Source organism: Girardinichthys multiradiatus, chromosome 20 (genome assembly GCF_021462225.1).
Source record: "Girardinichthys multiradiatus isolate DD_20200921_A chromosome 20, DD_fGirMul_XY1, whole genome shotgun sequence".
Taxonomy (NCBI): Eukaryota; Metazoa; Chordata; class Actinopteri; order Cyprinodontiformes; family Goodeidae; genus Girardinichthys; species Girardinichthys multiradiatus.
This window is the reverse complement of record NC_061812.1, coordinates 1527045-1542086: the sequence shown is the minus strand read 5'-3', so window position 1 is coordinate 1542086 and position 15042 is coordinate 1527045. Positions and strand designations below refer to the sequence as shown.

The 15042-nt window shown below is 42.6% G+C and overlaps 1 protein-coding gene across 4 annotated transcripts in view; it reads left to right on the top strand.

Moving 5' to 3' along the window:
- dag1 (dystroglycan 1) overlaps nt 1–14163 on the top strand; it is a 54484-nt gene extending 40321 nt beyond the window's left edge. For all 4 annotated transcript variants that reach the window (XM_047347062.1, XM_047347061.1, XM_047347060.1 and 1 more), the window contains exons 3-4: nt 6603–7067; nt 9589–14163. In XM_047347062.1, the coding sequence (XP_047203018.1) occupies nt 6603–7067; nt 9589–11400 (2277 nt within the window). In that variant the 3' untranslated portion in view covers nt 11401–14163. The remainder of the gene's footprint in view (nt 1–6602; nt 7068–9588) is intronic.
- Nucleotides 14164–15042: the final 879 nt, after the last annotated feature.

The window sequence follows — 15042 nt, the reverse complement described above, 5'->3', positions numbered from 1 at the left end:
CTTGAAGGAGGAACAACCTCCTCCTGATGCTATCACCATGATGGGGTTCATGGTGATAGCGTTTGGATAGAAGGTTGAGCCAGGTGACAGCTCAGGGCGTGGTGTGAACATGCTGCTGATGTGAAGAGCATCCAGGTGCAGCAGGGCCCCTCAGGGCCTTTGGGCATAAACTAGGAACATAACGTCAAGATTTCCTTTAGAGTTCTGGTGTTCTGAAGTTTGCTTCAGTCCAGCCGTGTTCTAACAGATCAGGGGTGTCCATCTCTAGTCTTTATGGGCTGCCGTCCTGCATCTTTTAAAGTTTTCCCTGTTTCAACAAAACTGAGTAAAATGCTTTCTCAGGTTGTGTAGAGGAGCTGATTATTAACCCTTCGTTTAAATCAGGTGTGTTGAGCATCTCCTTTGTGCTCCACTTTACTCACCATTTACCTCAGCTTGTCTTTAATGCATTTTCTAATTTATCAGAACAATTTAAGGCAAAAAGTCATGATTTAGAGCTTATTGCCACAGATTGTTCAATTTGTAGAATGAAGACAAATTTTCTTTATTTTGCCCATAATAATTATAACAAATAATAATAAAACCCAAATGGAATTACTTTATTGAAACTAAATCCAGACAACAAAACGGGTTAATCCAAATTAAAACTCATTTAAAAGAAACAAACGGAATTCAACATCAACTTTCTGCACCAATATATCTTGAATTAAATAATCAGTTTGTAATAAAACCTTCAGATTTCTGCTTCAGTTCCACAGAAAACCTCAAAACATCCACCTGACCCTTAAAATTCAGGTTCTTAATAATACTGACTACAAAGCAAATAAATGTCAGCTTGCTTTCTAATAATCATGTTTTACTTTTTGGGTCAATGTTAAGCCAAAACCCACCACACCTGAGGAAACATCTAAAGCATCCAGGATACCTGCTCCTGAGGCCTGGAGTTGAACATTAGAGTCTTTAGGTCAGTGGGAAGGACATCCATGCATCTGTCTCCAACCTTCATCTCATTAGACTAAACTCAAAGCAGAATGCATCAAACAAGTTGTTGGTGATTCATATCCAGACTGATGAACAATCAGGGTTTTCAGTTTGGGATGCATTTAATAAACAGGAAATGATAACAGATTTTTCAGAATTTAACAAGCGGACGTTTCGTCAGAACTAATCAGGGGCTGATTGAAAACATGACTGATTTCAGTCACTGGCTCAATGATTGGTGCCTGACTAGTTAAAAATCAAAAGGATCCTGCAGCAAAATAGAAAAAATGTCAGTTCTGAAATGCAATGAAGTACGTAGTGGTGAAAATGGCTCATCAAAGCCATTATTATTATCCTCTGACTTTAATGTTTTATACCTTCACATAAACCTCTCAGGTTAAACTTTACGATTATGAACTCTTCAGCCGCTGCACAAGCTCTCCATCCGAACCCTGACCCATCAGCACCGCAGGCAACGGCCGGCCCTGCTGTAAAGTCTCCCAGCTGCAGCCGCTGAGGACCAAGCAGAGGAGCTGAGCAGGCAGCGGGAGTCAGAGCAGCCATGCAGAGCAAAATCAGCCTGATGCCACTGATGTGTGATAACGTCTCCCAGTGTTTCACGCCTGTCGCTCATGGAGACTTCAAATGCATCTTGAGCACAGTTTGTTGCAAGTCGGTGGATGTCAGCACAGCTTACAGTGCTGATAGTCATGGTGGCTCTGCAGCTGACGTGTCAGAGGAGGAGATGATGAAAGAAGCTCCAGCTCTGATGAGATTATCACTCGTTTCCTTTTAATTAAGTCTTTTGAGTTAGGGCAAACAGATGCGGCTCGCTGCAGCACTCTGGCTTTCGTTTTTTCTTCTTACTCAACGTTAACATCTATTATGGTGAAAACATGTTTCTCCTTACGGCGTGGAGCTGGAGTGGTTTTGGAGGTGATTTCGCTGCAGTAAAGTTCCTGAACAAGGCGTTTAACTGCAACTCTGAGGTTATCACTCTGCTCTAAATAAATTAACTCAGCTTGTTGCTTCTCTCTGGATTGTCTCTGTCCTTAGCTGTCCTTGCCGCCACCTTAATAGCTTTCCAAAAAGCAGTTTAGTCCTGTTTCTTCCAGCTGCCCGGTTCCTGATAAATCCTGCAGAAAGCAGGGTTTTCCTCGCCTGCTTGAGCCAGCTCAGGCTCTGTCCTCCACTCTGCGGTTTGGGAGTCTGTGAGAGAGAGCAGGATAACCTTTGGGGCTGAGCATCAACCTCTGTTGCTCTGAAGCTATGTGCAGGGAAATGAAAGTAGACACTTTTTATAACATTCAGGCGATTTGATTAATTTTCTTGTTGTTTTTAGGGAAGAAGGAAAACTGAAGGTGTGTGCTGGGTTACTGAGGAGCATTAAAGAGATTGTTGCATGACTCCAGTTGAGCTTTTAGCTGTGGTTTCACACCTTTTTTCCCAGCTCTGTAACTCCACCACATTTTTAGCATGTTTGTTATTTCCACAAAGACGGATGTACAGTGCCTTGCGAATATATATTCACAGCCCTTCCTTGGCTTTTTAGCTCTTTTATTCCATTCCAACTTGTAACTTGAATGTTTATTTTAGGTGGCTGATCTGCAAAAATAGTCCAAGTTGGTAAAGTGAAATGAGAAAAATTTTTAAACAGAAGAAATGCAATAGCTGAAAATTGGGATGTGCATATGTTTCCACCCACTTTGCTATGGCAGCATCATGCTGTGCAGATATTTTTCAGCAGTAGATACTAGGAAGCTGATTCAAGTCAAGAAAATAATTGACGGTGATAAATACAGGGATATAAATACAGTCAGCTTGTGATCTGAGACTGGGTCAGAGGTTCTCCTTCCAGCTGGACAATGACCCGAAGCGTACTGTTAAAGCGAGGTTCAAAGGGAAACCTTGAAATGATCTAGTCAAAGTCCAGACCTCAGTCTAATAGAGAATCTATGGTTAGACTTGAAGATCATCCAACATGAAGGAGCTGGAGCAGTTTTTCCTTCAGGAATGGGCAGAAATCCCAGTGGGAAGACGAGGCGAGCTCATAGAGGCTGATCCAGAGACTAACAGCTGGAATTGCTCTACAGTACTGACTTTAGGGGGTGAACAGTTATGCACCCTGACGTTTTCTGTTTTTTATCCTATTTGTTCTTTGCTTCACAATTAAAGAACATGTTCAGAGTTGTAGGAATGTCCAGTTAATGAGACGCTGCAAACTCCCAAATAATCCATTTTAATTCTAGGTTGTCAGGCGACAAAGCATCAAAAATGCCAAGAGGGTGAATAGTTTTGCAAGTGACTGTAGTAAGATAAATAAGAGTACCAACCTGAATAATTTTCTTACCAAATGTCTACAATAACTGCTGTGCTCACTGTTAACAACCAAATGATGCAGCAAACTCTGCATCTTTTCAACCATCTTGATGTAACTGAGACAGAGAAACACCGCTGGTCAGTTCTTGCATGCAGAATGCATTTTTGGTGGTGTTTTCAGGCCTGGCCAGAGTTGGTTCAGAGAACATCATTTAGTGGAGGCAAATGATGGACAGTGATGGAGGACTGAAAAAACAGGACAGACTCTTTCTTAGAAACATTTCTTTCTCTTGTTTTTTCTTCATGATTCTGATAAGTGAATCAGAGCCAATCACAGGAGAAGATCTGATCATTCTCTGCCTTTGATTAGCTCTGATCTTGTCATTATTTCATTAGTTTGAGCAGAAAAGAAAGTCCCTCCTTCAGTTCTGGGCCTACTTGTATTAGGATTTATAGTTGAAGTTTATTGATTTATACAGCAGCTGCTGCAACGGCCGAAGTGCTTTACATAGAATAGAATAACGACAAAAGCACCAAAATAAAAGCAAGTAGACATGCATCAAATTAATAAAAGAAACAATTAAAACCTAAAGCAAAACATACATCATCAGTACAGCTGCATGTTAAGGTGGAACGGTTTGTTCCACACTGTAGGAGCTACACTTACAGAGGTCCGAACACCTCAGTGGACCTTCCTGGTACAGCTACATCAGATCTAAGAGATCTGGAGGGGTGCATGAGGCTGCAGGATCTGATGGGTCACCAGGAGCCGGTCCATTCAGTGCATTATAGTTCAATAATACAACTTTAAAATCCGATCTAGGAGTTATCAACACAGGAAGCTTAAGCAGTTAATAGTTAGAAACTATTGTTATCATTTGAGAAATGCTTCCTAACTAGGAAACAAGTCTGGTGCCGTGAAACAGAAAATTGGCATTTAATGATGATCTAAGATTCTGTTGCAGAGCTGTCCTCCCTGCTTTTCGTGATCCTGCTGTAGAGGATGGAGGTCGCTATGTCCTGAGTGCTCCATAGCATGAAAGACCTGATTCTTAGCCACAGTTCACAGTAAAAGCTTCCTGCTGCACTGTGATGTCCTTTCACCTTTTCAGAGTTAAAGGGGAACTTGCTAGATAGCCCTCCAGGTAACAGCAGCGGAAAAGATCTGCTCTTTCCCATCTACTTCTGAATGGCTCCATGTTTGTTGTTTCAGAATATTTTAACTTGGTTTTACACGGCCTGCCTATGGTGTGGCTCCTGTTCAACTCCTTTGCCTTTTGGTGCAGTAGATGCAGCCTGAATTTCCTGCACAACCCTATCCATGTGTCCCTTTCATGTGTTCCCTGTAAGTTGTCCTGGTGTTCCATCTTTCGTGTTCAGCTTTCTTAGACCCTTCTCTGGTAGAACAGAGGCTGATCTGCATAATGGAGGACCTGGTCTGTACCAGATCCTGAAATTACTAAAATATCAGTTCAGTTGGACAGTAACACAAAAGAGCTTCCACACCATCATCGTTTATTATAATTACCTTTATTTGTCATTGCGATTGTACATTCCGCTGAAATATGTCCTCTGTATTTAACCTGTAGTTTATGTAGCAGTGGGCTGCACTGGGCAGTGCCAGTCTGGGTTTCAAATCAGGAAACTGTGATCTCTCCAGGACCTACATTTCCTGCTCTCTAACCACTCGGCCAGCATTCCTCCTTTTGTGAGACAAATATGAAGCCAAAATAGAGAAGTTTGTGAAAATCTGAGTCTGGCCCTTGATCCAGAAGCTTGTAGAACCTTCTTCAGCTGCAATAACTCAGCAATGGTTTTCTGCCTGACTTTCAGTCTCTCTCACTGTTTAGGAGGAACTTTGAGCCGCTCTTCTTTCCAGCGTTGCTTCAGGTCATTGTGGTTTACAGGCATTTTTTTCTGTACATCTCTCTGAAGAGCCCACCAGTGCATTTTAATCAGACTGATGTCTGGAGTTTGACTGGACCATTGCAACACCTGATTCTCATTCTGTTGTAGATTAGCTGCTGTGTTTGGGATCATTCTTCTTTTGCTGAGCCAGTTTGGACCAAGCTTCAGCTGTTGGACAGATGGATTTACATTTGACTCCAGAATACTTTGTGCATGTTGCACTCAATGACTGCACGGTGTCTTGGTTCTGTGGCTGCAAAACAAGCCCAGATCATCAATCCTCCAGCTGACTCCAACCTGACAGCTCCTATTAGGTGTTCGGAGGTGCTGATCTGCTGTGTTTGATTTTCTCCAAACATGGTCCTGTAGATCTTTAGTCTCATCTGTCTGAGGGACATTGTCCCAGACATCTTGTCTTTCATTCCGATGCAGCTTTGTCTGGAATCCAGTTATACTTTTTGACATGACTGTAGTTGCTACGATGAAATCTTCTCACTAGCCCTGGTTCTCTCTTACAACTGTTTATGTGGTTTAAATAAAACAGGATGTTTTTTTGTCACCTTTCATCTCCCAGTGGTGAACTTTTTGCACTTGGCTTCAAACGGAAACGTTGAAACAGAGGAGCAGAGCCTGGGAGCAGCAGACTGTTGCCTCTCGTTTGGTCTCTGACCCCTGAAGAGACAAGCAGCTTCACCTTCTGTTACCTTGAAAAAACAGAGGACCTGCTGTCTCCAGGACAAACAGTCAAAGCTGAGGACATCTGACTGTAACCAAACCCTCAGCTCCATCTCTTTATGTTTTCCTTTGTGTTTGCTTCTCCTGAGCTGGTTAGAGCAGTAATGATGCATCCTGGGAGCAGTGTCCCTGCATAATTTATTAAGCAGGATTTATTAGCTGCAGAATTAATTTGTTGGAGGAGTGGGTGCCTTCACTCTTGTTTTCTGTGGTGGCATTGTCACTTCCCTGTGATCCATTTCTCTCCATCAGCCCCCTACCCATCTCATAATTGGCCAACTTATTTTAATTTTAGCCTGGTTTAAATCACAATTTAGAGCTTCACTTGTGTTTGCATGTGAGGAGGAAGAGGAGGGTGGGGGTGAACTGGATTTATTGTGTAGTTACAGCAGGTACCTGAAACAGAGGATTCACAGGTGAGATGGTTGACTGATTGGAGCCTCTCACAGCGCTTAAGAAAAACATTACCATGGTCTTTTAGAGGAGACATTGTAAGAAATGCAGCGATGAACAGTCAGAATCAATTTAACAGTCATGTAAAACTCATCCAAGAAGTTTTCTTCAGTGAAGCCGAAGTGCACCTCTTACATTTTATAATTATTCCCAAATATTGCATGTTGTAACATTAGTAAATTCCTTCTCTCTCATTTATTTTCCAGGTGTCAGAGATGGGAAAGGATTCCCTGCCCGCCTGGTTGCACTGGGATGTCGGCAGCAGAATCCTGCGGGGACTTCCACTGGACCAGGATAAAGGAGTCCACTACATCTCTGTAACCATCTCCAACCACACAAAGCCCTCCTCCTCTTCTTCAGAGGTGTTTTCCATTGAGGTGCACCCTGAAGACCACTTTGATGCAGACCCATCCCAGTTGCTGTCCAACCAGGCAGCCATTGAAGATCACGTCCAGCCATTCATGTGCAGCAACGAGGAGCCCATCACTGTGCTGACGGTGATTCTGGATGCTGATTTAACAAAGATGAGCTCAGAGCAGAGGGTGGAGCTTCTGGACAACATGAGGAGCTTCTCAGGAGTGGAGCTCCATTACATGAAGATGCTCCCTGTGGTCAACAACAAGCTGTTTGACATGTCTGCATTTATGGCTGGACCAGGCAACGCCAAAAAGGTTAGTGGATGAACATTTTTTGGCCTTAACATTTTGAGTTTTTTCCATGTTTCTATAGTAAACTAGCCAGTTAACATAAATTTGACAAGCTTTTAATAATAATATCTTTTGGTCTCTAAATATATTGTATGTTTTTATTGTTGGTTGTCCTTCTTAAGCTTAAGGGTTTTCTTGAAATCCTACTATAACCTTTTGGACCAAATCCTTAATGATGGTGACCCATTTTACGTTTTCTAATTGCTGAGAACTGATCTTAGTTTGTTGGCCCCTGATTCTCCACCTGCTGAACTGATCACGGGGTTTTGGTGGGGTTCCGATCTGACCACAGATCCAAAATTGATATGTTTTGATCCTTAAGCCACTTTAACACTTTGGTCCTGTTTACATGACAATTATCCATTGAAATCAGGGATTTCTTTCCCCTTTCTGTTAACACCTTTTCAGGGCAACGTTTTAATTACAATCTTCATTGACACTGCAACAGCATAGACCACAAATGGTATAATTCCCCTGTCACGCCAGTAGTAGGCGGTTTGTTCTTTGAAACTCGACATGTGCAAACAGTTCCTGCTTACAAAACATAGGAGAAAATGAGCAATTTGTTGGACAAATCATCGTTAGAGTCCGAGTCAGCAGCACTCTGCAAACCGCTGTTGTTATTGTTGATCTCTTCTTCTGTGAGTTTTAAACTGGTCGGCAGCCATTATGCTGTGCGAGTGCACATTAATTTCTACTGATTTCAGTCATACTGCGCATGAGCCAGGGCTTTCCCATAAGAAAGATCCCATTTTTCCTGTGTATGGGACAACGGGATATTTTCAAACCATTACAGTCTGCAAGCAGTTCTCAAATTGAGCTGTTGTCAGAGAGACCTGAGCCGTTGTCGTTAAAACGAACAGTAGAAACACAACTACTCCTTTTTTGTTTTCATCAGAACATTTTGTCATATAAACTGGGCCTTTAGCCTTCTGACACAGTTCTCCATCATGCTGGGAAATCCACAGATCCTCTCCAAACTGTTCCTGGGTTCTTGGAAGAAGTTACTCTTGGAGGAGCCCCTTCATACAGTGTTCTTGGGCAGAATTGGAAGGAGACCCACTTATTTATTCTACTTGCAAGTCTTGCTCTTCTGTTTTGTGTCCTGATTTGATTTGTGGAGCCTGGAGGAATTTGAGCACTATTACATTTCTCTGAATGGTTCTGGTAGTGTGTGTATGAAGGTTTTGAAGAAGTACTGCAAAACAAATCCACCTACGGGTATAAATCATGGAACCTGGAACCCTGAACTCCCCTGGAGGAGCGACTCCACACAAGGATCAGGATACTCCACTGTTGGCATCACACATGACTCATGGTAGCTCTCGGTGGTTGTTCCCAACAACCACACTCATCAGACCTTTGTCCATGAGCTCTCTGCCAGTCTTCTTCTGTCCACCCTGGTGCTTCTGGAGAAGTTCAGGCTTTAATTTAAAGTTTTCTCTGACATAAGTGGCTTCTTTGCTGCCCTCCTTGTCCAGGGTTCTTCATCTCTCTGTACAGTGAGATAAAGTCACACCCATCTGCTACCAAGGCTGGGTAAGCTTTGCCCTTGTGGTAAAATGTTCAATTTCTGGACTTCTCTGCAGATACACCCTTCAGTTTGAAGATCTTTATAATCCAGAAAACTGCTCCTTCAGCACATCAGCTCATCTTTCATAGCCATCAGTCAGCTGCTTAGATTACACTGATGGAGTGTTTTCAACAGTCTCACCAGTGCCATATAGTAGTACTGACATAAAGTCAGTTGATCATTTTGTACCAGAAAAAAAAACAGCTTTTTTACTTTCTGAAAATGAACATTTTTGTAAATATTAATAAGCACCTGTTCTCTCCATGCAATAATGTCAAGATGATTTGTCACCACATAAACTCAAGTTGCTGTTTTGAGTGTACCATCAGAAAAGAAGTGCGTAAAACCCACCCAGTTTAACGGAGTTGCCTTTCAGGTCATAAAAAGCCTGCACTCCTCAGCAAGTCTTAAACTTAACATATTTTATAGAGTTGTTGCTTTTTAAGGAGCCGTCTAACCTACTGAAGGAAAGCAGGTCCTCATGGTTCATTCCTTTGTTGCATTTAGACTGCAAACAAAGTTTTTAAAATTATTTTTGGGGTGATGTTCATGTGTTTAACTAATAGTTGTACCATTACATCATTTAAAATAATCATTACACATCTGCATTACAGATGGTTCCATCGTAATGAAAAAGTTACTTTAAAGTAGGAGCTGAGAAAATGTCCCGAAACAAACTAACTACATCTTTGAATGTGAGTCCGCTACAAGCCCTGCAGCAATTTAAATAAAAAAAACTTTCTCCCTATCAGCTATTGGAGCCATGAAAGGTTTTTGCGCTCCTAATGCAACTACATTTAATCCAAATACATGAATTCTAATAATGCAGTATGTTCAGCTTGTGTTTTGCCACAGTGAATAAACAAACATACAGAAAGCCAATCATATCATTAATGGTGTTTGTTTTCTCAGGTGGTGGAGAACGGGGTTCTTCTATCATGGAAGCTTGGCTGCTCATTGGAACAGACCACTGTTCCAGATATCAATAGTGTCCAGGGTCCAGCTAAAGAAGGTACAATGTCTGCCAAGCTGGGATACCCTGTGGTGGGATGGCACATTGCTAACAAGAAGCCACATGTCCCAAAACGTGTGAGAAGGCAGCTAAACAACACTCCAACGCCTATTCTGGCTGTACTTCCTCCAACGACAGCAGTGGAACCTCCAGTGAGGATTGTCCCAACCCTCTCCTCTCCTTCTATTGCTGCGCCAACACAGAGTTCTGCCCCTCCTGTGCGAGGCCCGGTCCCCCTTCCAGGAAAGCCTACAATCAAAATCCGTGACCCCATTGCCCACACCCCAACCCTGGGGCCACCTCAACCAACAAAGGTAGTTGAGACTACCAGCACTGTTTCCATTCAGCCAACCATGACCAGGCCCACCTATGTAGAAGCCACCGCCATACCACCCATGCCGCCTAAAAAGTCCACCAAGAAACCACCTAGAAGGCCCAAAACCACTCCAATGACCTCTACATCCAAAACACCAACAGTCAGTACGCCATCACCTGGTGTACATGATCTATCCAATGAAAAACCAGTGCTGAGAAATCCCATCGATCAGGTCAATGCACTGGTGGGCACCTATTTCGAGGTTAAAATCCCTTCTGACACATTCTTTGATAAAGAGGATGGAACAACAGACAAGCTGCGTCTTACTCTGAGACATAACCACAACGAAGTGGTTGGAGAGGAATCCTGGATCCAATTCAATACCACCAGCCAGCTCCTGTATGGCCTGCCTGATGTTCAGCACATTGGGAAACACGAGTATTTCATGCAGGCAACCGACAAAGGTGGACTTAATGCCATCGATGCTTTTGAAGTTAGAGTAAAGCGCTGGCCGCTCAATGACAAAACACCTGTCATATTCACAGCCCGCTTCAATGGAGACCCGCGTTTAATTACTAATGACATCCACAAGAAGATCCTTCTGGTGAAGAAACTGGCGTATGTACTGGGGGACCGCAACAGCAGCACAGTGAGTTTAAGGAATATCAGCAAAGGGTCGATTGTGGTAGAATGGACAAATACCAGCCTCCCCCAGCACCCATGTCCAAAAGAACAGCTCCGAAATATGAGCAGGACGCTCGGAGATGCGGATGGAAGACCCTCACAGAAATTCACAAGTAATATGGGGCCCGAATTCATTCCCGAACGTGTAAAGGTTAGGGGCAAAGCAAGCTGCCGAACATACTCCTTCATCCCACCAGCAGAGATTGATATCCCAGAACCTTCGATGGTTACTCCAGGTCTTGGATCAAGCCGGCACAGCACAGATGATGTCTACCTTCACACAGTCATTCCTGCTGTGGTGGTGGCAGCCATCTTGCTTATCGCAGGGATCATTGCGATGATCTGCTACCGGAAGAAACGGCGAGGAAAGCTCACCATTGAGGATCAGGCCACCTTCATCAAGAAGGGAGTGCCTATCATCTTCGCAGATGAGCTTGATGACTCCAAGCCTCCTCCCTCGTCCAGTATGCCCTTGATTCTCCAAGAAGAGAAGCCACCTCTGCCTCCCCCTGAATACCCTAACATGGCCAGTCCAGAGACCACTCCCCTTAACCAGGAGCTGCTGGGGGAGTACACAGCTCTGCAAGACGAGGACCCGAACGCACCTCCCTACCAGCCGCCACCTCCCTTCACCGCTCCCATGGAGGGCAAGGGCTCTCGTCCAAAGAACATGACTCCATACAGATCTCCACCCCCCTATGTGCCCCCCTAAGACTTGTTGCCCCTCCACTGAGAGGGTGGAGGGAAGATCCAGGAGCTGAGCTGGTTTCTGCTGTTTCTGTCTGGACTTTTACAGGAAGAGATGTCAAGATGTGCTGAAGTTCCAAAACAACAGTGGACTATGGTTTAGGTGGGGGTTTGGGATGTTGGAATTGCTTTGAGGGACTACTGTGTCTATGGTAGCCCATGTTCTGCAATGGCTGAACACGTCTCATCACTGGGCTTTGGTTCAACCCAGCTGCTCAGAAGAAACACCTGGGAGAGCTGCTCTCCCATCTCAGCATTGGATTTTTTCTTAGATTTGAATACTGGGTTGTACTTTATTTTTTTATTTTTTCCAATAACTCATTTTCTTTTTCACTGGACTGTAGTGTTGCCTAACAACCTTTGTTGTGTCCTGATTTTAAACAACAAGAAAAGATATTAAACTGTCACTAGACCGTTGCTGGCAGACATGTCTTCTAAAAACGGTGTCAGGTTCTCCTCCAAATCTGAGGATCTCGGATCTCCCCCGCAGACGATGCAAAAGAAGCGCAGGCCGAGCTGTGCACGGCTGATCGAGTGTGTGTGTTGATTTTAATTCATAACGGTTTGCCTTTTAACATTATTTATCTCTTTTTATCCTTATTCACAATGTCTAGTAAAGCTGAGAATAACAAGGTAGCCTAAAAAGATGTAGAGATGAGTAATAATTTGTTCTATTGGTTTTTATATTCACTGTATATGTGGAAGACATCATTTTATTTTGGAATAAAGAATTGGGAAAGACAGAAATATCTTCCTAAATACTTGGAGAAAAATCTTTTGTTCCTGTTTTTCTACAAGATGAATCGGCTTCAACCTTTTCTCCAATCAACTGATTTAGACACAACAAATAAAAACTGGTCTAGGTGGGTTCAGCGGCAGAACTTCTGACCCCTTACATCTAAACCTTAAAATTAAACCCAGTTTGATGACATTGCAACACCCATGGTAATAAAGCCACAATAACCATGGAATACTATGGAATGCCGTGTTAATCACCGTTGATCCCAAATGGGCTAGACACCAGGCGGTGTATAAAAATATACATTTGTGAGAGAAAGTCATCCTCTTGTAGTTTTCTAAATTATAAAGAAAGGTTTCCTAACTAATAATTAAATAAATAACCAGGTATCTAATCTAACTGTTGGAGTGGTCCAAACAGGAGACGAGAGTTAGAACTGTCCTACTGGATTGTAGTGGCCTTTCAGTCACTAAACATGTTTAGAATAATAGAAAATAGGTTATGTTTTTTTTACCATTAACTAGTATCCACCATGTCCTTCCTTAGCATGGATTAGGCTAGAATATACTAGCTTTGCAGTTGGGAACTATTGATTCTGGAATCTTTAAACTCTTTAGAAACTGAGATATTTCCATCTTTGGTCTCTAATTGAATTCATTTCCACTGACAGAAAAACAGACAACGGATTTTAAATCCATTTTTATCTGGTGCCAGCAGCATGCTACCTAATAATACACTTCATGGGAAAAAAATATTTAAGGAAAAAGAAAGAATAATACAATTTCAATAAAATTTGGTCCACTTAAAGTAGATGATTGGATAAGGTGTTGACGTTGACACAGTAACAGCTAGTAACTGGAGCATCCAGCAGTGATTCAGTTGAGTGAAGGTTAGCAGACACAGAAGATGCCTCCTAGCCACTGATGAGCTTTGACAAGATCACATTATGCAGTTCCCCCTAAAAGGTTGGGTATACCTGTTATAACAAAGTCCAAGTTGACCCGTGTGGTTGTCCTGTTCCGATATGTTTCAGCACTGGACCACTGTCTTACATGAGGCACGATAAAACCCACGCTGTGACCCTTATGAGACTCCATCAGGTGCTGGTGATGCTGTACATTGCTTCTACAAGGCATGCTCTGTGCCTGCCTGACTCAGACGCTCTGGTAACTGCCTCACAGCCCTGCTGCTCCACTCATGATGCCACATCCGATGTTCCCTGGTGTTCATTATAGCTGAGCCTGTTACTTTGGTTACAGTCCTATCACTGGTCTGCATGTGGACCCAGTCATCAAACTGGATGATCCCTGCTGGGTTCTTAACAGTGACTGTGTCAATATTGGTTGAAATGGTATTCCATAGAATTCCAGTATAACGGGACAAACCTGAAAATGTTCTTTAAACCAGGGATAGTTATTTTTTCTATCTGCCACTGGGACCCTCCCAGAATTTAACCTAATTTTTCTGGATTTTCCAGATACACCGGAGATGATTGTGGCTGAGATTCAGGAAAGGGAGAACACTGAGTTTCCAACCAGTTGCTCCCAGAAAAAAAGTCTAAACTTTTTTTTTTTACTTTTTGATACAGCCTCAAATTGTTTATTAAAATGCTTTCAATTGATGATTAGTTTCCTGTGATTTTTAAAGTTTTAGCTTTAGTTCATTCATGTCTGTTATTTACACGTTATTTCTTGTCATGGGTCACATTTATCATCGGATTTTTTTTGGTGTGTTTGCGTCTCTAATGTATCTTCTAAACACAAAGATGGAAGGACCCATGTGTTATGTTTTAGTTATCCATCCTTCTGTCTGAGTTTGAACTGAAAGTGACCCTTTGCAATAACGGTGTATGGCGCAGTCTGTGAAATGACTGCTCCATGCAGCCTCACGCGAGTGACTCATGATGTTGGTTTTCGCAGGATGCCAAGGCTTTTTTTTGCTTATCAAGTGTGCATTGTAATAATAAAACCAACCGGTACCTTAATCAAACTAATGCCTGACTTGTCTTTATTGTTTCTGAGTCACTTCGTCCTTGCAGGATGTGTTGGGAGTTTCCTGACCATGCCAATGTCTTGTCCAGTCAAATTGCTCAACCAAACCTGACTGATGTCTGTGCAAAAGTGTTTCAATCACTTTCGCTTCCCAACCGCTCCCACTTGTCCTTGAATTGATGGACTAGGCTGTCTGATGTCCACAGGAGGTTTTACCTGCTCGGACAGCTTCATGCTGTCTGGGATTGTGTTCAAAACTATGACTGGTTAAACAATGATCTTTGACTATCCAATGAAATCAGTCTCTTCACGTACTGAATACAAATGATTTGCACAGATATTGATCAGATTTATTGGATGTAAACAGTTTACCATCTCCTTTGCCCCTCGGTTATAATTCTTGACAGAGTTTAATGTGTAGGAGCGTGAAGAGATGATAAATGTGTTCCTGAGACGTCTCCAGATACTGAGTTGGAGAAACGGACCTCAGGGCTGGTCAAGATTAAAGAAGGACTGATCCGTGTTTGATTGAGGTGACTCTCAGTTGTCAAAATTAATCAGTAATATATTTCACTGTCATAATTTTGGATCAATAAGCATGTCTTTGGCTGCAATTATAGGTAAACTGATCAATTAGCTCCAGAGATGACTTGTTCCAGCAACATTTGATCCCAAATCCCCACGCAGCCTAAAGCTAGAATTGTTGCTGAGCTTCAAAAAGCAGCTCTCTGTACGACCCGCAATGACAGATTTAGGTCTTTTATAAAACGTGTGAATTTTACCAGAAAAATAAAAGAAAACCTTTTATTTCTAAAGCACTTTTTGGAATATGCTGTATTACTATCTGCCTTGAATGGCTTGTGGGGTCGATTGTGCA